This window comes from Uloborus diversus, chromosome 7, assembly GCF_026930045.1.
Source record: "Uloborus diversus isolate 005 chromosome 7, Udiv.v.3.1, whole genome shotgun sequence".
In the NCBI taxonomy this organism is placed as follows: Eukaryota; Metazoa; Arthropoda; class Arachnida; order Araneae; family Uloboridae; genus Uloborus; species Uloborus diversus.
The window spans coordinates 140,309,113-140,324,424 of record NC_072737.1 but is presented as its reverse complement, the minus strand read 5'-3'; the positions used below and the strand labels follow the sequence as shown (position 1 = coordinate 140,324,424).

The 15,312-nt window shown below is 31.1% G+C and overlaps 1 protein-coding gene across 2 annotated transcripts in view; it reads right to left on the bottom strand.

Moving 5' to 3' along the window:
* Positions 1–1,214: 1,214 nt before the first annotated feature.
* Positions 1,215–15,312, bottom strand: part of LOC129226561 (zinc finger RNA-binding protein-like) — a 43,213-nt gene continuing 29,115 nt past the window's right edge. For both annotated transcript variants that reach the window (XM_054861172.1, XM_054861173.1), the window contains exons 15-22: positions 14,534–14,726; positions 14,295–14,448; positions 10,904–10,989; positions 8,542–8,637; positions 8,257–8,368; positions 6,379–6,476; positions 5,584–5,725; positions 1,215–1,715 (exon numbers count right to left, since the gene is read on the bottom strand). In XM_054861172.1, coding sequence (XP_054717147.1) covers positions 1,642–1,715; positions 5,584–5,725; positions 6,379–6,476; positions 8,257–8,368; positions 8,542–8,637; positions 10,904–10,989; positions 14,295–14,448; positions 14,534–14,726 — 955 coding nt within the window. In that variant the 3' untranslated portion in view covers positions 1,215–1,641. The remainder of the gene's footprint in view (positions 1,716–5,583; positions 5,726–6,378; positions 6,477–8,256; positions 8,369–8,541; positions 8,638–10,903; positions 10,990–14,294; positions 14,449–14,533; positions 14,727–15,312) is intronic.

Genomic DNA, 15,312 nt, shown 5'->3' with positions numbered 1-15,312 from the left:
CATTTGGTTAAATATAATATACAACACATATAAAACTACTGTTTTTCTAATTGTTTTCCAACGATACACACATTTTTTAATGTTGATTTTAAAAATGCTATCAATTTTCTTTCAGCAGATCCAATCCAAAGTGCATATTGTTAGGTAAATCAATTTCCTCATCAGTCAATATTTCACAAGCAATTTAACAGAAAAACGAACATGAAAATTTCTTCACTTTTTTAATTCCGGTATTTGACGACGACTCCTTATAAACTAAACTCAATAAATATCAAGCAATAGAGCTGCAACTAACCATTACTGCTTCAAATCCGTTAATGCGAACTCATATAATACCTCAAGTTTCGCGCATATCGCCGTAAATGCGTTGAACTTATATTAAAACTAAAGTTTCGCGCATATCACCGTAAATGCGCAGAACTCACTTAAAATCCCTATTTTCACGCATCGCTCGGAGCTGCCGGCAATAGCGAGAATGTATCATCGTTTCAAATGGTGCCACGTGTCATGAATGGAATTAATGTTTTTCCTTTTAACTTCGTTCAGATAAGTTGCACTCCATCAAGTGAGATAAATATGCGACGAAAGTAATCTCATTAGGATTTTTTCGTTTATTTTTTTTTAAATGAAAAAAATTCTGTTCAGTATTTTTCTCAAACCTTTTTAGCGCAATATCAATGGGTTTATGTGTAATTTGAACTATGAACCGTGTTGATACCACCTTGACCTTCGACGGCGTTAATTTTCCCATTTACTATAAATAAAAATTAAATAACTGTTTGAAGAAAGCAGATAATTTCTTGAAATTTCAAACACTTACCCATCTTGCCGAACTATGAAAGATTTTGTTTTGTTGAGTCAGTGTATTTTAATTTCCCCGTAATTGAGTCCCGTATTTCCTTTTCAAGCGATATATCGTACGGACGGATAAAAATTTAAATATCGTTATCGCGGTAGTAGATACATACCGATATATGACGGTATATCGTTATATTGCCCAGGCCTACTCTGTAGTAATACTTCTGTAATGTGTATCATACTATTGACAGACCTAGTCAAACTGCTATAATCTTCTTCATAACTTCAGATAAAAATAAATGTTACTATAACCATTCTAATTTAGTTCTGAAAAACTGTAATTACCTATGTATTCTAATTAGTGTGTGTTTGCTAATCGTTCAATATCACATTTTAGCACAAAAGATGCAAAAAAATAAACAACGCAAATACATACATTTTATTGACAAAAGTAGTTTCATAATAGGTCTAAACCATAACAAAATCGCTTGAGGTAACATATTTAATAATGAAAAACAGAACTTTACAGCACTGTTACACTGAAAAATTTAAATGCATATCTAAGGTTGCTATGCCATTAAGACCACATATAAAATAAATCCACAATTTCCAATGAGTAAATTTTGGATGATATTAAAGTTTGTGTAAATTAAACACCTAGTGGAAATACAATATGAGGTGATGAAAATGAAACATAATCTACATGAAAATTGCAGCATTTATATGCAAGGTCAATTACTGAAAATTTAGTAGGTGTGCATAAAACACCAGCTCAAAGATGTAGAAATAAAATTTCCTTCCAATGAAAATTCTAAACAAGATGCTTCACTTAAGTTTCTTTTCTCATGGTTTAGAGTCTGATGTTTCCATTTTCTCCACTTTTACTTCATCTTTCTTATCTTTCTTGCCATTTGCTCCTACAAATCAAATGAGATACTTTGAGAAGAGAACTTAATTGTAAACATATATTAATTCTTTATCCTATTGTTGTTGCATCTAATTAATCCTTAACTCTCATTTTCATAAATCACTTTCTGTAGCTATTATGATTTTCAGGAAGACATTTATATTTCTTTAATCAATTGCCCCTTCAATGTATGTAAATATTTTTTTTTGAATTGCAACCGGGGATTGAGAGTTTAAGAAAAAATACCTGAAAGATTGATTCTAAGAGAAAACAGTCCACGAGAGAAACATACAAGACATTTCTTACACTCAAATGTAGGATTGGGAAGGGGGGGGGGGCACATTTATCAAAATAGGCTAACTTTTACCGAGTACCACCTAGGAGGGGGGGAGGGGGAAGAGGCGGGTTTAACTTTTTCAACCCTTTATGTCTATAAGAAAATTGTTTAATGTGAAACGGAGACAAACAAAATAACAAAATACAGTAAAAGTACTCTAGTGCGGACACTAACGGGAATCCGCAGGACAGGGGTTTAATAATGTTACTTGCCTTGGAATCGGGGAACTAAAAATCGTCCGTATAAAAGGGGTGTCCGTTAGGAGGGGTTTCACTGTATTTTTTTTTCTTTCTGTTAAATTGCACAGTTAACTGATCAGATCACTACATGCAGGGCATCTGCTACATTTCAAGTTTTGAAATCCATGATTTCTGCTCGTAACTTTCAATGATTCACAAGATGCAATTTTCCCAGAAAAACTAAAACATTAATTTTTACAAGAATATCTAAATTAGTGTTTTGTGAAAACTAAACTGCAACCATCTTATCTATACTTAGTATATTCTAAAAATTCAAATTAGCGAAATGTATCTAGCTCAGCTACTATTACAACCCAAATTCAAAATAGAATACTTCTCACTTTTTGGAAAAAAGTTGATTCTTACCTATTATAAGTGCAAATTAGGTATAAATGAATGTGCCACCTTCCTTGGACCTTTAAGTGTGCATTTCATTTCAATATACTCGATTAAAAATAATCTTAGACAGAATAATCCAAAAGTTTATAGTGATGAAGATTTACATTGAGTCAAAAAATAAGAATAAAAATGAGAAAAAAATCACTTTCAAAAGAAACAATATCAATACCAGAATGCGTCATTTTTTGCCGGATTCAGTGCTTTAATCCTTTCTCACACTGATTCTACCACCTGTTTACCATTAAACGTTTTTGACACTGTTTCCATACCCTCTTCAATGCGGCAACAAGCACAATTTTGTTGGCTGAAAAATTGTTTAAATTGATTTACCCATTCATGATTAACGAGTATTAAGTGTTTTTAATTTGTATGCGTTCATTTTTCCCGACTCAGGGACAAGTTTTGTTCAAACAGTTCTGATATTGTTATTTTGAATTTGGGTAGTACAACTAAAAAACAATTAATGCAACAATGACTAGTGACACGCATGAAATAATTAGAGAGCTTTTACTTAATTATTTTTCTACCAAAGACATACCTAAACTTTTTGAAAATATTTTTTGGAGTCTAATAAATTTACAGAATTTTATAAGGGAAGAATTTACATGTAAACAAATTTCCATTTTTTTTCCATGACCATTTTTGATCACAGTTGAGATCCATAACTTTCCAGTTGCGCGGACAGCCTGTATCAGGGTTGGCTTTTTGTCAGCAGAAACTGATTGCAACAACTAAAAACAAGCAGGAACTAGCCAAAGAATAGTTTTAGTAATTACTAACTAAATTAGCGCTTGATATACATGAAAGAATTGTGCAGATAATATTTAGATTAATCTAACACAGGGTTCAAACTCGTTTCTAAAAGTGAAAATTAAGGACTTTTTAAGGACTCTTAAAAAACATTTAAGGACTCACTGGAAATGATTAGATAATTTTAAGTACACCATTTCAAAGTTTTCCAATGTGGGGGCAAAGTATTTGATACATTATTATATATACACAAACACAAAACATTGTATCCAAAATAAAAAGAGAGGTGCAATTTACTGGGATGTGCCACTATCAGTAAATTATGTTTTAAAATTTCATGTGTCACAGGGATGAGAGTGGTCAGAGGGCAAAAAGGAGGAAATCCAAACATAATTTTTTTTTCATGCAGAAAAGGGATAGGATCAAAATAGCCCCTGGAGTTCATGACATTCCAAAAAAATAAAAATAATAATTTAACCAGTTTTAAATATTTATGTGTAGATAATATAATACATGGCACATGGTTGCTTTTAAAGCATAGTATTTATTTCAGAAATTTCAGTCATAAAAAAAGATGAGGAAAATGGGGATAGCTGTAGAAAATTAGTTTTATATTAAAGCATTATTTTTTAAGTTCTTTTAGCATACATTATTGGAGTGAGAAGAAAATTGAAAGAAAAGCACTAAAATATCTTTTCTGCAAGATATTTAAACTATGGTTTTGTTATTGCTTTTCATTTGTTATTGTTACTAATTCATTTTGTACATATCTGCTGTATTGCACAATTTCTTTAAATTTTGAAACAGAGGCAACAATTTCTAACCCTCAAGTCCTCGACTGAAAGGTTGAGGGAGCCAGAGTTTAATATTGGCTGCATCACTCAATAATATCAAATTTTCATATTTTTTAGAGAAAGATATCTTTTTCAACTAAAAACATTTGAATTGAAGGTACTGAAAATGAGAACAAATTTTAAAATTAGATTTGTTTGTAAAGTAAAAATTAATAACGGAGTAAAAAAGTTTAAAGAAAATAAGTTTTCCTTATGTGGTAGTATTTTTACAGCAAAAATTGAAAATAAATAATTGGTTACCCTTTTTCCTCACATTGGATTTCATAATTTGGTTTTTAAAACTTCATAATACTATTTCAGGATAATAATTAAAAAAACCTTCAAGTTGCTTCATTTATCATATTTCATATTCATGTAAAAATAATTACAGGCTATAAAGCACAAACCATTAGAGGTTCACCATAAATATTTTGAAAGCTTTCTTAAATACATGAAAAAAGTAATCATGCCAAGTTTCAATGCAATCTGAGACTGGGAGTTGGACCACATTTTTTTGATTAACTTTTGCATTTTTTCTAAAATAAATTTAAGAAATAAAAAATATTGCAATAATGAATAAAATAAGCAAATATCAAGTAACATGTGGTAAAAAAACCTTCCAACATTAAAAATAATTGAAATATTTGCAGGATGCAAAAAGATTGAAATATCAAAAAAAGCATGCAATTTTCAGACGTTTTTAGCATGCTTTCCGCAGGTATTGCGGAGGATGAAGATTTGAGGGGGGAGATAGAAAAAATAAGAAAACGGGTACCGAACTTAGCATAGTTTTTAAAAAATTAAGGAAAATTTAAGAAAATTAAGGATTTTTAAAGGGTTTTTTAGGGACCTTAATTTTGCTTGATGAAATTAAGGGTTTTTTAAGGAAGTACGAACGCTGTAAAATTTAGATTAATCTAACAAAGTGCGAGAATCGTATGGGTGCTTAGGAAAAAGAAGTGACACACATATTTAAACAAGCAGTTACTGATTAATACTTGCTAGCCTATGTACTAGGGATTTAAATTTTCATTTACTCAAGAATAAACAGAATTTTACTTTCCAATATTAACCCCAGATTTTGTACCTAATATAGTTTTGCAAAATAAATTGGCTCCATTTCCTGAAACTTGTTTTTCAAGATAAGTTGTAATTAGTTTCTGCCACGCCAACCCTGCGCAACACAGAAATGACCATCCAATAGGGAGTGAGAACAGAAAAACAAAAAATAAATAAAACTTCTAACATAGGATTTTAATCAGCAGTAGAGTTAGAAACATTTTGTAAAGCTAGGAACGAATTTTAAAAGAAAAGACATACCTTCAGAATCATTTCCTTCACTAGTGCTATTGTCACGTCTACGTTTCCTTGGAATTGTACCACGTACAAATTTCGGTGGTGGCAAAGGATCCATACCCAATACTTTATGAATTTGTCGAAATGCTATCAACCTTAAAGCATGCTATAGGGGAAAAAATAACATTCAGAAAAGGATACGAAAGAATAATACTTTTTACAAACTAGTCCTTCCTACAAAAACTTCCAGGAAAATTTATTAAGAGGCTTACTAGGATGAAGTTTTTGAAAATCTGAAATGCTGCTTGTCAGGGTTCAGGCTGAGGAAAAAAGGTGGGATCTCCCACTCTGACTCCTTAAGTGAGATTTTCTAAATTGAAATGGGAATAGTTTTGTTTTCTTTAAATTTATTAAACATTTTAGTTCAATATTTATTTGAAGAAAGTATTTGCGTATCATGAAGCACAAAACTTTTAATGAGTATAAGATCAAAATAGACCATTCTATTTGTTTTTCTACAGTAAATGAGCATCGTATTTGAAGTGTAAAAAATTTTTTTCAAAAGAAAATTCAAGATGAAAATGTCTTAATTCCTGCTACTAAATTATTTTTCTTTGATCAATCATTTATTAAATGGTGTGCTAATGAAGTACTCTCAGTTGCTGAAAGAAATATATCAATGCATACAAAAAAAAGGGGGGGGGGGGGGCTAAACTAACATTCTGTTGTAAAAGCATTTTGGTGAAGCTTCGATGCAAACCGAGTTAAAAAGAAGTTTTGTTTGCCGAAACTAAGACAATATTTTGAATTTCAGAATACCTGAGCACTAGCAGTAATATCTTCTCTTTCTTGATTTGTCAAATTGCCAGCAGCATCAGTTGGATCTTTTTCACATGGGTCAAGCAATCCAGAGCTTCCTACAAAAAATAAAAGCTATGTGTAACCAAACAGTATGTATGATATGCATACGATTGGTCTTTTTCCTCAAAAAAAAGAAAAAACCACATAGAGGCATGTTTTTATAACCCTAAGTAGCCAAAACATGTTTTACTGTGATAAATTTAGACCTCTTGCCCCTTCTCCCAGAGTCTGGTTTCTAGTACTAATTTCAACGAGCTGACTTAGTGTGTACATTCATGTCACCAACACTTTCTCTCTTTTTTGCCATTGACTTATGCATTCCAAAACAAATAATTTTGTACTGCATGCATGCATACACACAAATGGAAAAAGTCATTAACTTACTGGTATAAATGAACTTTTGAATTTCAATAGGTGACAGTAAGTGGAGGTTGTCGACAATGAAAATTATGAAAATCTAAGTACAAATGCTAGAAGCCAATTAGTTTATAAAGCTGAACTTAAAAAATGAGATTTTTCTGGTTTTAAAAAAGGGGCTATCCACAAATGATGCCACACTTTAAAGGAGGAGGGGAAGAGTTGAAATTGTGAGTTTGTGACAAAGGGGTGATGTCATGCATTTATACATGAAAAAAGTTGATGAAAAGTAGCATGACCTCATCATTTTTATTACGAGATATTCATAAGTAATAATCAATTATTAATAAGACTCCAATAGAATTTTATATTTCCTACTAGAGGACACGACAGATGTTGTTCTGTTCAAACTTTGAAAAGTTAAAAAAAAATCAATAAACTATCAAGTACGTGAAATACACCGCCAGCTCAGTCATTTCCAGCCGAGGACTGCAGTTTCGTGCTTATTAGCACTCATCAGCCCGGCATAGGAAAGTGACTGAGATGGAGATGGAAAACCTCTTAAGGAAGCCAAGAGAATTTGGTGCCAAAACTCAGAGGAATTTGAGCCGAGAAACAAATGTTGCTAGGTGCGGTACTTTCTAATCATTTGGTTAGGAAAACCTAAAGAACCGATCCGGTTACGTGGGTCAACTGCGACGACAGAACACACGTTTTGCGTGAACCTTCCAGTACTTTAATCTGGGGACCTAAAATCGTTGCTTTCAAGAGAGAAATGAAGGCTTCACTCTCTCTCTACATTTTATCTGAAAATTTCATTACAAAAAGTGGAGCTGGCTTTCTCATTGTCCTTTGGCAACGGGTTAAATATTTATTTCAGTTCTCGCTCAACAATAGGTTAAGATAAATATAAATCATTTGGGAGATATAACCATCCAATGTTTAAATTAATTCATTAACAAAAACGTTTCGATTCTTTCCATTGCACTTCGAAACCATGCTTGCCACAATTTAATTACACAAAAAAAATTTGATCAAAATCGGTGCAGCCGTTTAAAAGCCTTAAGGTGACAAACGTCCGCACAGAAGATTTTTATTTATCAAGATTTCATGGTTTATATGCTTCATTATGTAAATATTTAAAGCCACTTGTAACCGCCATATTCCGCAAAATTAGAGAAAACTGATGTTTTTCAGACATAACATTTTTTCTTGGTACTTTTTTGAAGTAGAAAATGTATTAGTTTCATTAACTTGAGTCAGGAAGCCCCAAAACCTGTAAATCTGCCACTGTTGGCTTTATCTTGGAAGTTAGATCCATGCAGAGTAATGCTAACAATATTGGTATTTAGTATTTATTACGGATGGAGCTAGCTTCCCAGAGAGTAATAAAAATTGAAAACTTCATGTAAGGAAGAGAAATATTTCAAAATCAGATATATTATAAAAGTACATTCCAGAAATATACAAGTTACATACCTGGTAACAAGATACCAGACGCTATCGCTTCAAACACACGACGTAGGGCATCTCCTGGACTCAAAGGCTGTCCGCTGCTGCTCAACACTTTTTCAACCAGAAGTTCCATTGCCTGAAATTTTTTTTGAAATAAAGTCATAGTAAAGACAGTAATGGTTTATAAAAACATTGTGCCGTTAAATATTTCAATAAAATTCTCTCATATAATGAAAAGAAAATATCTTGATTGCAAAATATTTAAACTTATGCTACTAATTAATACATTTGAGAAAACATAAAACTAACCCATCCGTTCAAACGGCTCCAAGTAGGTACACGCTGGCACAGATCTCGAAGTATACGTATGACCATAACACATGATTGAAGACCACTTGCTCTAGCCTAATGAGATATAAATGTTGGTAAAGAAAAAAAATATATAACAAAAAAGAGATACATACCTGAATTGCTTTTAGTATAAAAATTTAAGTTTTAAAAAATTTCTTATGTTGATAGGAAAAAAAATATTTTTATTCAACATTGAATACAAGTAGTTTCTATTCAATGTTGAACAAAAACATTTAAAAACTCAAAATTAGCTAAATTGAGTGAATAAAAATGTCGGAAAATCTAGAAAGGATAGTTGGATTTATTATAATTTTGATGCATTAAATCAAAAGCAACACGCAACTGTTAATAATGATTATTTTAAACACTCAAGAAATGAAACGAAGTTAAGCTCAAACTGAAGGAAAATATGAAACAAACTGCAACCCTTATTTAATAATTTATAATATACTTAAGGCCTGTTCATGTGTGCTAATGATTGGGCAGTATTATATTTTACATTTTTGTACTACTTAGGAATGTTTTAAAGAACAGCCAAAACTATTCCATAAATAACATGTGGGAAATTATATTTAACAATCAATGTTAGTGACAAAAATACATTTACTAAATTTCAATTAAAACATCATAACATTCACAGCACCTCAAACATACTGTCTTTTCATTAAATTATTTGTTATGTAATAAAACAGGCAGGGCAAAAATAAAAATATATTACTATTCGGTTTGAAAGCGCACAGCAGATTTTTAAAAAATTAAAACTATACAATAATGTTCTGTAGAAAAACGAGAAAACCTAGTTGGATAAGCAAACATTTACACTGAAAAATTTGAAATTAAACACTTATTAAATTTTTTTAGAGGACTCAATTTTATGGTTTTGGATAAAAATATGCCTTCTCAGTTTATTTGTCTTAACTTTTCTAGAAATATATCAATCATGTTAATTTAATATGCTTGAGTCGTTACTGAGCAGCAAAGAAATTTTAAGTTTTCCTAGAACCTGCTAACTAAGCATAATGAAAGATTAATTATTTTATTAAAGCATTTTTCCTGGCTTTTCTTCTCAGGTCAGATCAATCATGTTTTATATTAATAGAATTGAGAAAGGATTGTAATGTTATAATATAATTGTCGTAATAGTTGAATGGTTAAGACAGACCTATAGATAATTTTACTACATAGCAAATTCAGGTATGCGTTTTTTTCAGAGCCAAATTTTATAGCGAATTTTAGAAAACTTTAGTGTCTGCTGCCTTTTGACCATATATATATGCAAATAATTTTAAGTGCAATGACATATCTACAAAATTATACAACACGAATTATTTCTTTTTACAAGCCAAAATATTAAGGAATTAAAGTTTTCCAAACAAACACATTTGTAGAAATGTAAAATAATTCAATTGACACTGCACTTCAAAATATAACTTTATTAACTTATTGGTATTTAAAAGACTAACTATTTACATAGATTATAAATTAGCTACCAATTTTTTTATGTTTTGGCGCCAGTATTTTCTAAGATCCAATTTAATTCTGTGTGAGCATTATATTAATATTAACCTGATCACAAAAAGCAAGCATTAAAATTTGATAACTTGCATATATATCAGGTCTTGTAAATATTTTGGAATACATATTTGAAAATTTCAAATTTGTTTGTGATTATGGATATTAAAATACAGCCAAAATTTCAAACTTTGGAAATTGATGTAATTTTCTTTAGAAAAACAATCCATAATCACTACAGAAAAGTTATTGAACTAATTTGATTCAACAATTAGCAAATTACACGTCATCACGGTGGTTTATTAGCTTTTATTTTGACTTTCCAGCCTCATGTGTAGCAAGCATACACTTGCAAGGAGTTCTACAGAGTTTTTGATGCTTAAAATAACTAGCTATGTTTCAAACAGATTGCCAATGATAAATCAACAATAAATTGCCAACATGTGTATTATGAAAAAAAAAAAAAAACATTAAGATACAAAATATGTTATCCTGAAGGTATAGTAAATAATGCATATATGGAAAATTGTGGATGAAATTTAGTATTTTATATAAAATAAAATACTAAAAATATCAGAAAAATTCTGCATTCATAAATTTTGTTTTCTCATGTAATAAAGCATCATCAATTGATTCCAGGCATAAATTGTTAATTTATGTTGATAAAAAGTTTGTAACATAGAAGGTAAATGCACATTAAGTTTTTTGGTTAACAACTCATTTGAGCAAACTACAAATACCAAGCTAACACGCAGTATTTGTCATCACATAGACATACATAAGGCTGAAAAGTAAAGAAAATGCAAACCTGGAACCACTTGGCATGTCTCAAGGCGGCCAAGGCGTCCAGGCATTTCTGCCTGTCCAGAACATCCGGCGGGTCTTTAACAGTCTCTAGAAAACCAGATGATAGAAGACTGACATTAGCACAAGGAGACTGAAAGGAATGGGTGTTTGATCTAAGGGAGACAGTAATGTGCTGCTTTTCTGAAGCATCTAGCACCAATCACTGCTTTAATGTTACACAAAAAAGTATTGTTCACTGATGAATTAATTTAAAATTATTAATACTTAAAGGCATAAAAACTAACCTATCATATTTTTTTTAACTGCTGTTAGCAATCAAAATATGAATCCACAAAAGTTGGGAGAGAGGAAAAAAAAAAAAGATAACTACAGCCCAGGTCAACATTATCATTCCTTTATATCTTCAATGTTCTAAAATTAATTCAGGGAAAACTCTTCAATCACTATGATATATTTAATCATAACCAACAATAGTGACCTAAATGGAGGGGGGGGGGGGGGGGACGATCTTTGCACAGACTAAACACAAAAATTCTGCACCATGCTATATAACATTGAATTTGTTTATGTGCATGATGAGCTCTATCATTTGCACTGTATGAAATTGCTCAACTAATATGAAAAGTAATTGTAGCTTTGCAATAAGTCAAGCTTACAAACTATACAAACAAAACTCAATATCATATACAGGCCCTAAAAGTAAAATCTAGAGAAAAGTCAGCACATTAAAACTGCTGCCCGGGGTGATCAAAAATCCTTCCAGGTCAGCCACACACAGCATTCAACCTTCAGGATGTTGTTCCCCTAGAAAACTTCGAAGCGGAACTAAACAAAATACATAGGTTACTTGACATATTCTTAGTGTTTCATCAGTTATGCAAAAGGTGAAATGCATATTTGATCGAAACAAAAAACACTCACGAAAAAGACAATTTATTTTACAAATTTAATAATTCATAAAATTATATTTTTGAATGCCTGAACAACCAAGCCATTTCTACACTAACCTAATCATAAACTAAAATTATAATACTAGTTATGAGATAATTTTTTTTTTTTGCAAAATGCTTCAAGCAATAACTAAAAATCTCCTTAAAATATTATACGTACGTACAAATTTTACACATGACAATTAATCAACTCCCTATTTTATGAGAAAATATTGTGCACTGCTAAACGTTTCTTTCCACTATTTATAAATTATTAGCCAAAACTGCAGTCAAATCCCAATATAATGTCTTCCCCATTTAAAGTTTCCCCCGTTGGTCCCACATTTCTTAAATACTGTTAAATGTTAGCTTTTACAATACTTTACATTTCTCTATTCACAGCATTCCCACTTCTAATAATTTTACCCAAATGCTGATGACTTGATTCAGCTTACTCAACTATGACAAATTAGCATATTTTTTTATGTCACCAAAAATGCAGTTTAAACAATTTGCTAATTTTTCAGCCCACTAAAACTGCAGGGAAAGAAAATAGTACTATGTTAGAGACTGTAGTGTTCATTGCTCAATGAAATATGGATTTCAATTAATACTGGATAGAGAGATCCTGGTCAAGTGGGTCATGCTGGATGATGAATTTTGAGACATTAATTCTTATTTTGAAGAATTCATGCGAATTAATTTTTATCATCTCAACAGTGCCAGAAATATCAGACTTAGTACAGTCATCAAGCGAAATTAAGGAATGAACTTCGTGATGCTTTAAAAGGATTGAAGGACCTAAAAACCAGAGCTGCAGAGTTGGACTGATTTTGGGGTAAAGGAGTCAAGACTCTAAAAAATGACTGGAGTATCATTTTCCCTCCCACTTGTAGCTTTGCTAAAATTCTTTTAAGCCGATATTATTCACAATAAGAATACTTACAAAGCCTCTAGCTGATTAAGAGGACTCTGTTTAAGGCTTAACAATTATAAGTATGAAGACTGAACATTTTTAAACCAGACAAATTTGAAAGTACTCTATTTGGTCAGAAGGTATTTATGTTGTCGAATCCCACATGATGTGTTGCCGCTTGTTATGTTTCGTTTAGTCCTTCTTCTAAAAAACGTTTAATAAGGGTTCAACTGTTCCAGGAAATTTTTCTTTCTTATCTGCCGATTCGAAATCCAGTACTATATGTATCGTTGAATATGATTTAGATTTATCAAAAAATATCGACGTTACTTTGTGACTACATTTAATGCCTCATATTAATCTAAAAATAATATTAAGAATAGTAAGTACATAGCATAAACAAGTGAATATAGTATAATAGGATTTAAAACGAAGTAAGGCAAAATCTCTAATCTGAGAAAATAAATAGAATAGTAAATATGAGGTTCGGGGGAAAAAATTATTTTCATACGAAAACATTAAAAATAGTGTGTGCTAAGTAAAACTATTTTCATTTTACATTTTAAAATACAGAAAAGGATGGGGAATTTAATAAAAGACTAAACCTACACATTTTATTCTGTTTCCACAATTCTTATTACTAAGATAACAATAGAATTCTGTTTTAGAAACTAAAGATACCTGCTCGATAGTTATTTTGGTTGGCGAAAAATAAATAAAAATCAATTTTTGTAATTATCTATCATCTATTTTCATTCAAAATTATTCAAAAATATTTTCCAAGATAGGTTTTTAGAGAAAGAGGAAAATATTATTGTTGAATACCTTGTTTCAGAGCTGTAATCTAGTAGAAAAAGTCTTGTCTACTTTCATCTTCTAAAAGACCAAATATGGCAATTAAGCCAAACATCAGGATAGATTTTTGAAATTGTCGCATAAAGGCTTAAATATAACACATTTAGCACATTATCGTCAAAAACAATGAGGATAAGATAAACTTTTGAATAAAATTTTTCATTTCTGAAGAAAATTATTGCAGAAAAGTAGAGGGAGTTTTTTTGGGTTGGACCGACAGCGAGTTCAGACTTTTCGGGCACCGTGGAGGAGACATTTGGCTTAAACAGCAGCGTGAATTAAAAAAACCTTAAAATTCATCAAATTACTTGAAATAGGAGGCATGCAGCAAAATGCTAAATTTTTGATGAATCCCTCAGCTCACTGTTCTAAACTTGTACAGTATATACAGTACAATTTGAAACTAGTTATAAAGTAGTAAAATTTCTCAATTAAAAAAATATATAAATAAAGAAGGTGTTTTTAATTCTAGTAGAATTACTTATACAAGATAAAATATACTTAGCTAATGCTAATCATATAAATGTTCTGAAAGAAACAGCAAAAATTGTTACAGCCATTCAAAAACAATTTAAATTTCTACCCTACAATTACTTATGAATCCAATTTTTTAAAACCTGAAACGAGAACTGTAAATCAAATGTGATTATTCATTAAAAATGAAGAGAATTTTTATGCATAATTTTTCTTACCTCCAGAAGCATTTCCATCATTAGTGGCTTCTCGCATTACAGGAGAAGTTAGAGTAACTGTGACTGTTATTTTTTGATCTGAAGCAGATGAAACAAGAATTGCAGCTTCTTCCAAACATCTTTGAACTTCATATTTATCATCGGGAGCAACGGTCTGGAGAGGAAATTTCAAATTACATTTTTCCAAAAAAAAAAAAAAAACCAAAAATCAAAAATTGCTTAAAATCATAAAAACTTACAGAGAGTTGTTTTGGTAAATTTTCCATCACTCGTTCTAATAGAGTACGTGTCGGTTTTTCGGCACACATTACTACTAACTGGACGTTCAAATCACCAGTGAGAACAAGTCCTTTAGCTAATACACCTACGCGCATGACTCCTTTCAAAACACGGTAGGGTTGAGAGGAATCCTTTTCTTTGGAATCTTTATTTCTACAGGACAAAAGTCAAATCCATTATTCTGGCAGTCAAAAAACAGCCAAATATAACAGCAAAATTTCATTACAAGACTGAATAAAAATTACTTAGGGGCTGTCTGCAGATGATGTCATGCTTTTTTTGAGGGGGGTTCATGAAATTAAGAGTTTGTAACAGGAAGTGTGTAATCTCATTTCTTTTCACCTGGGAGAACTCATGTGCAACACAGAACACAAAAGCTTGAGCAGGGAAGTCGTACATAACATAAACGAACGCACAAATGGCGTTTGCAGAAACTTTTTGGCTCTATAGAAATTTTTTTAAAACTACAAATGTTAATTAAAAAATAAATAAATAAATAAATCCCACACTTGATGTTTGTTTCTTCCAAATCTTGTGCAAAATTAATCATTTCTTCTTGAAATCATGATCATTGTTTGCTAATTACTTAAAGACAAAGTAGGAAACGGTTGCAAATGGAGACACTGCTTCTACTATGATTATATGGCTTTTTATTTTACACAGCCGGAATCGTGCAAGAGGAAAATTCAAGCTATTTAATTGAAACTTTACAGACTATGGAATGATTTCTTTTGGTGAA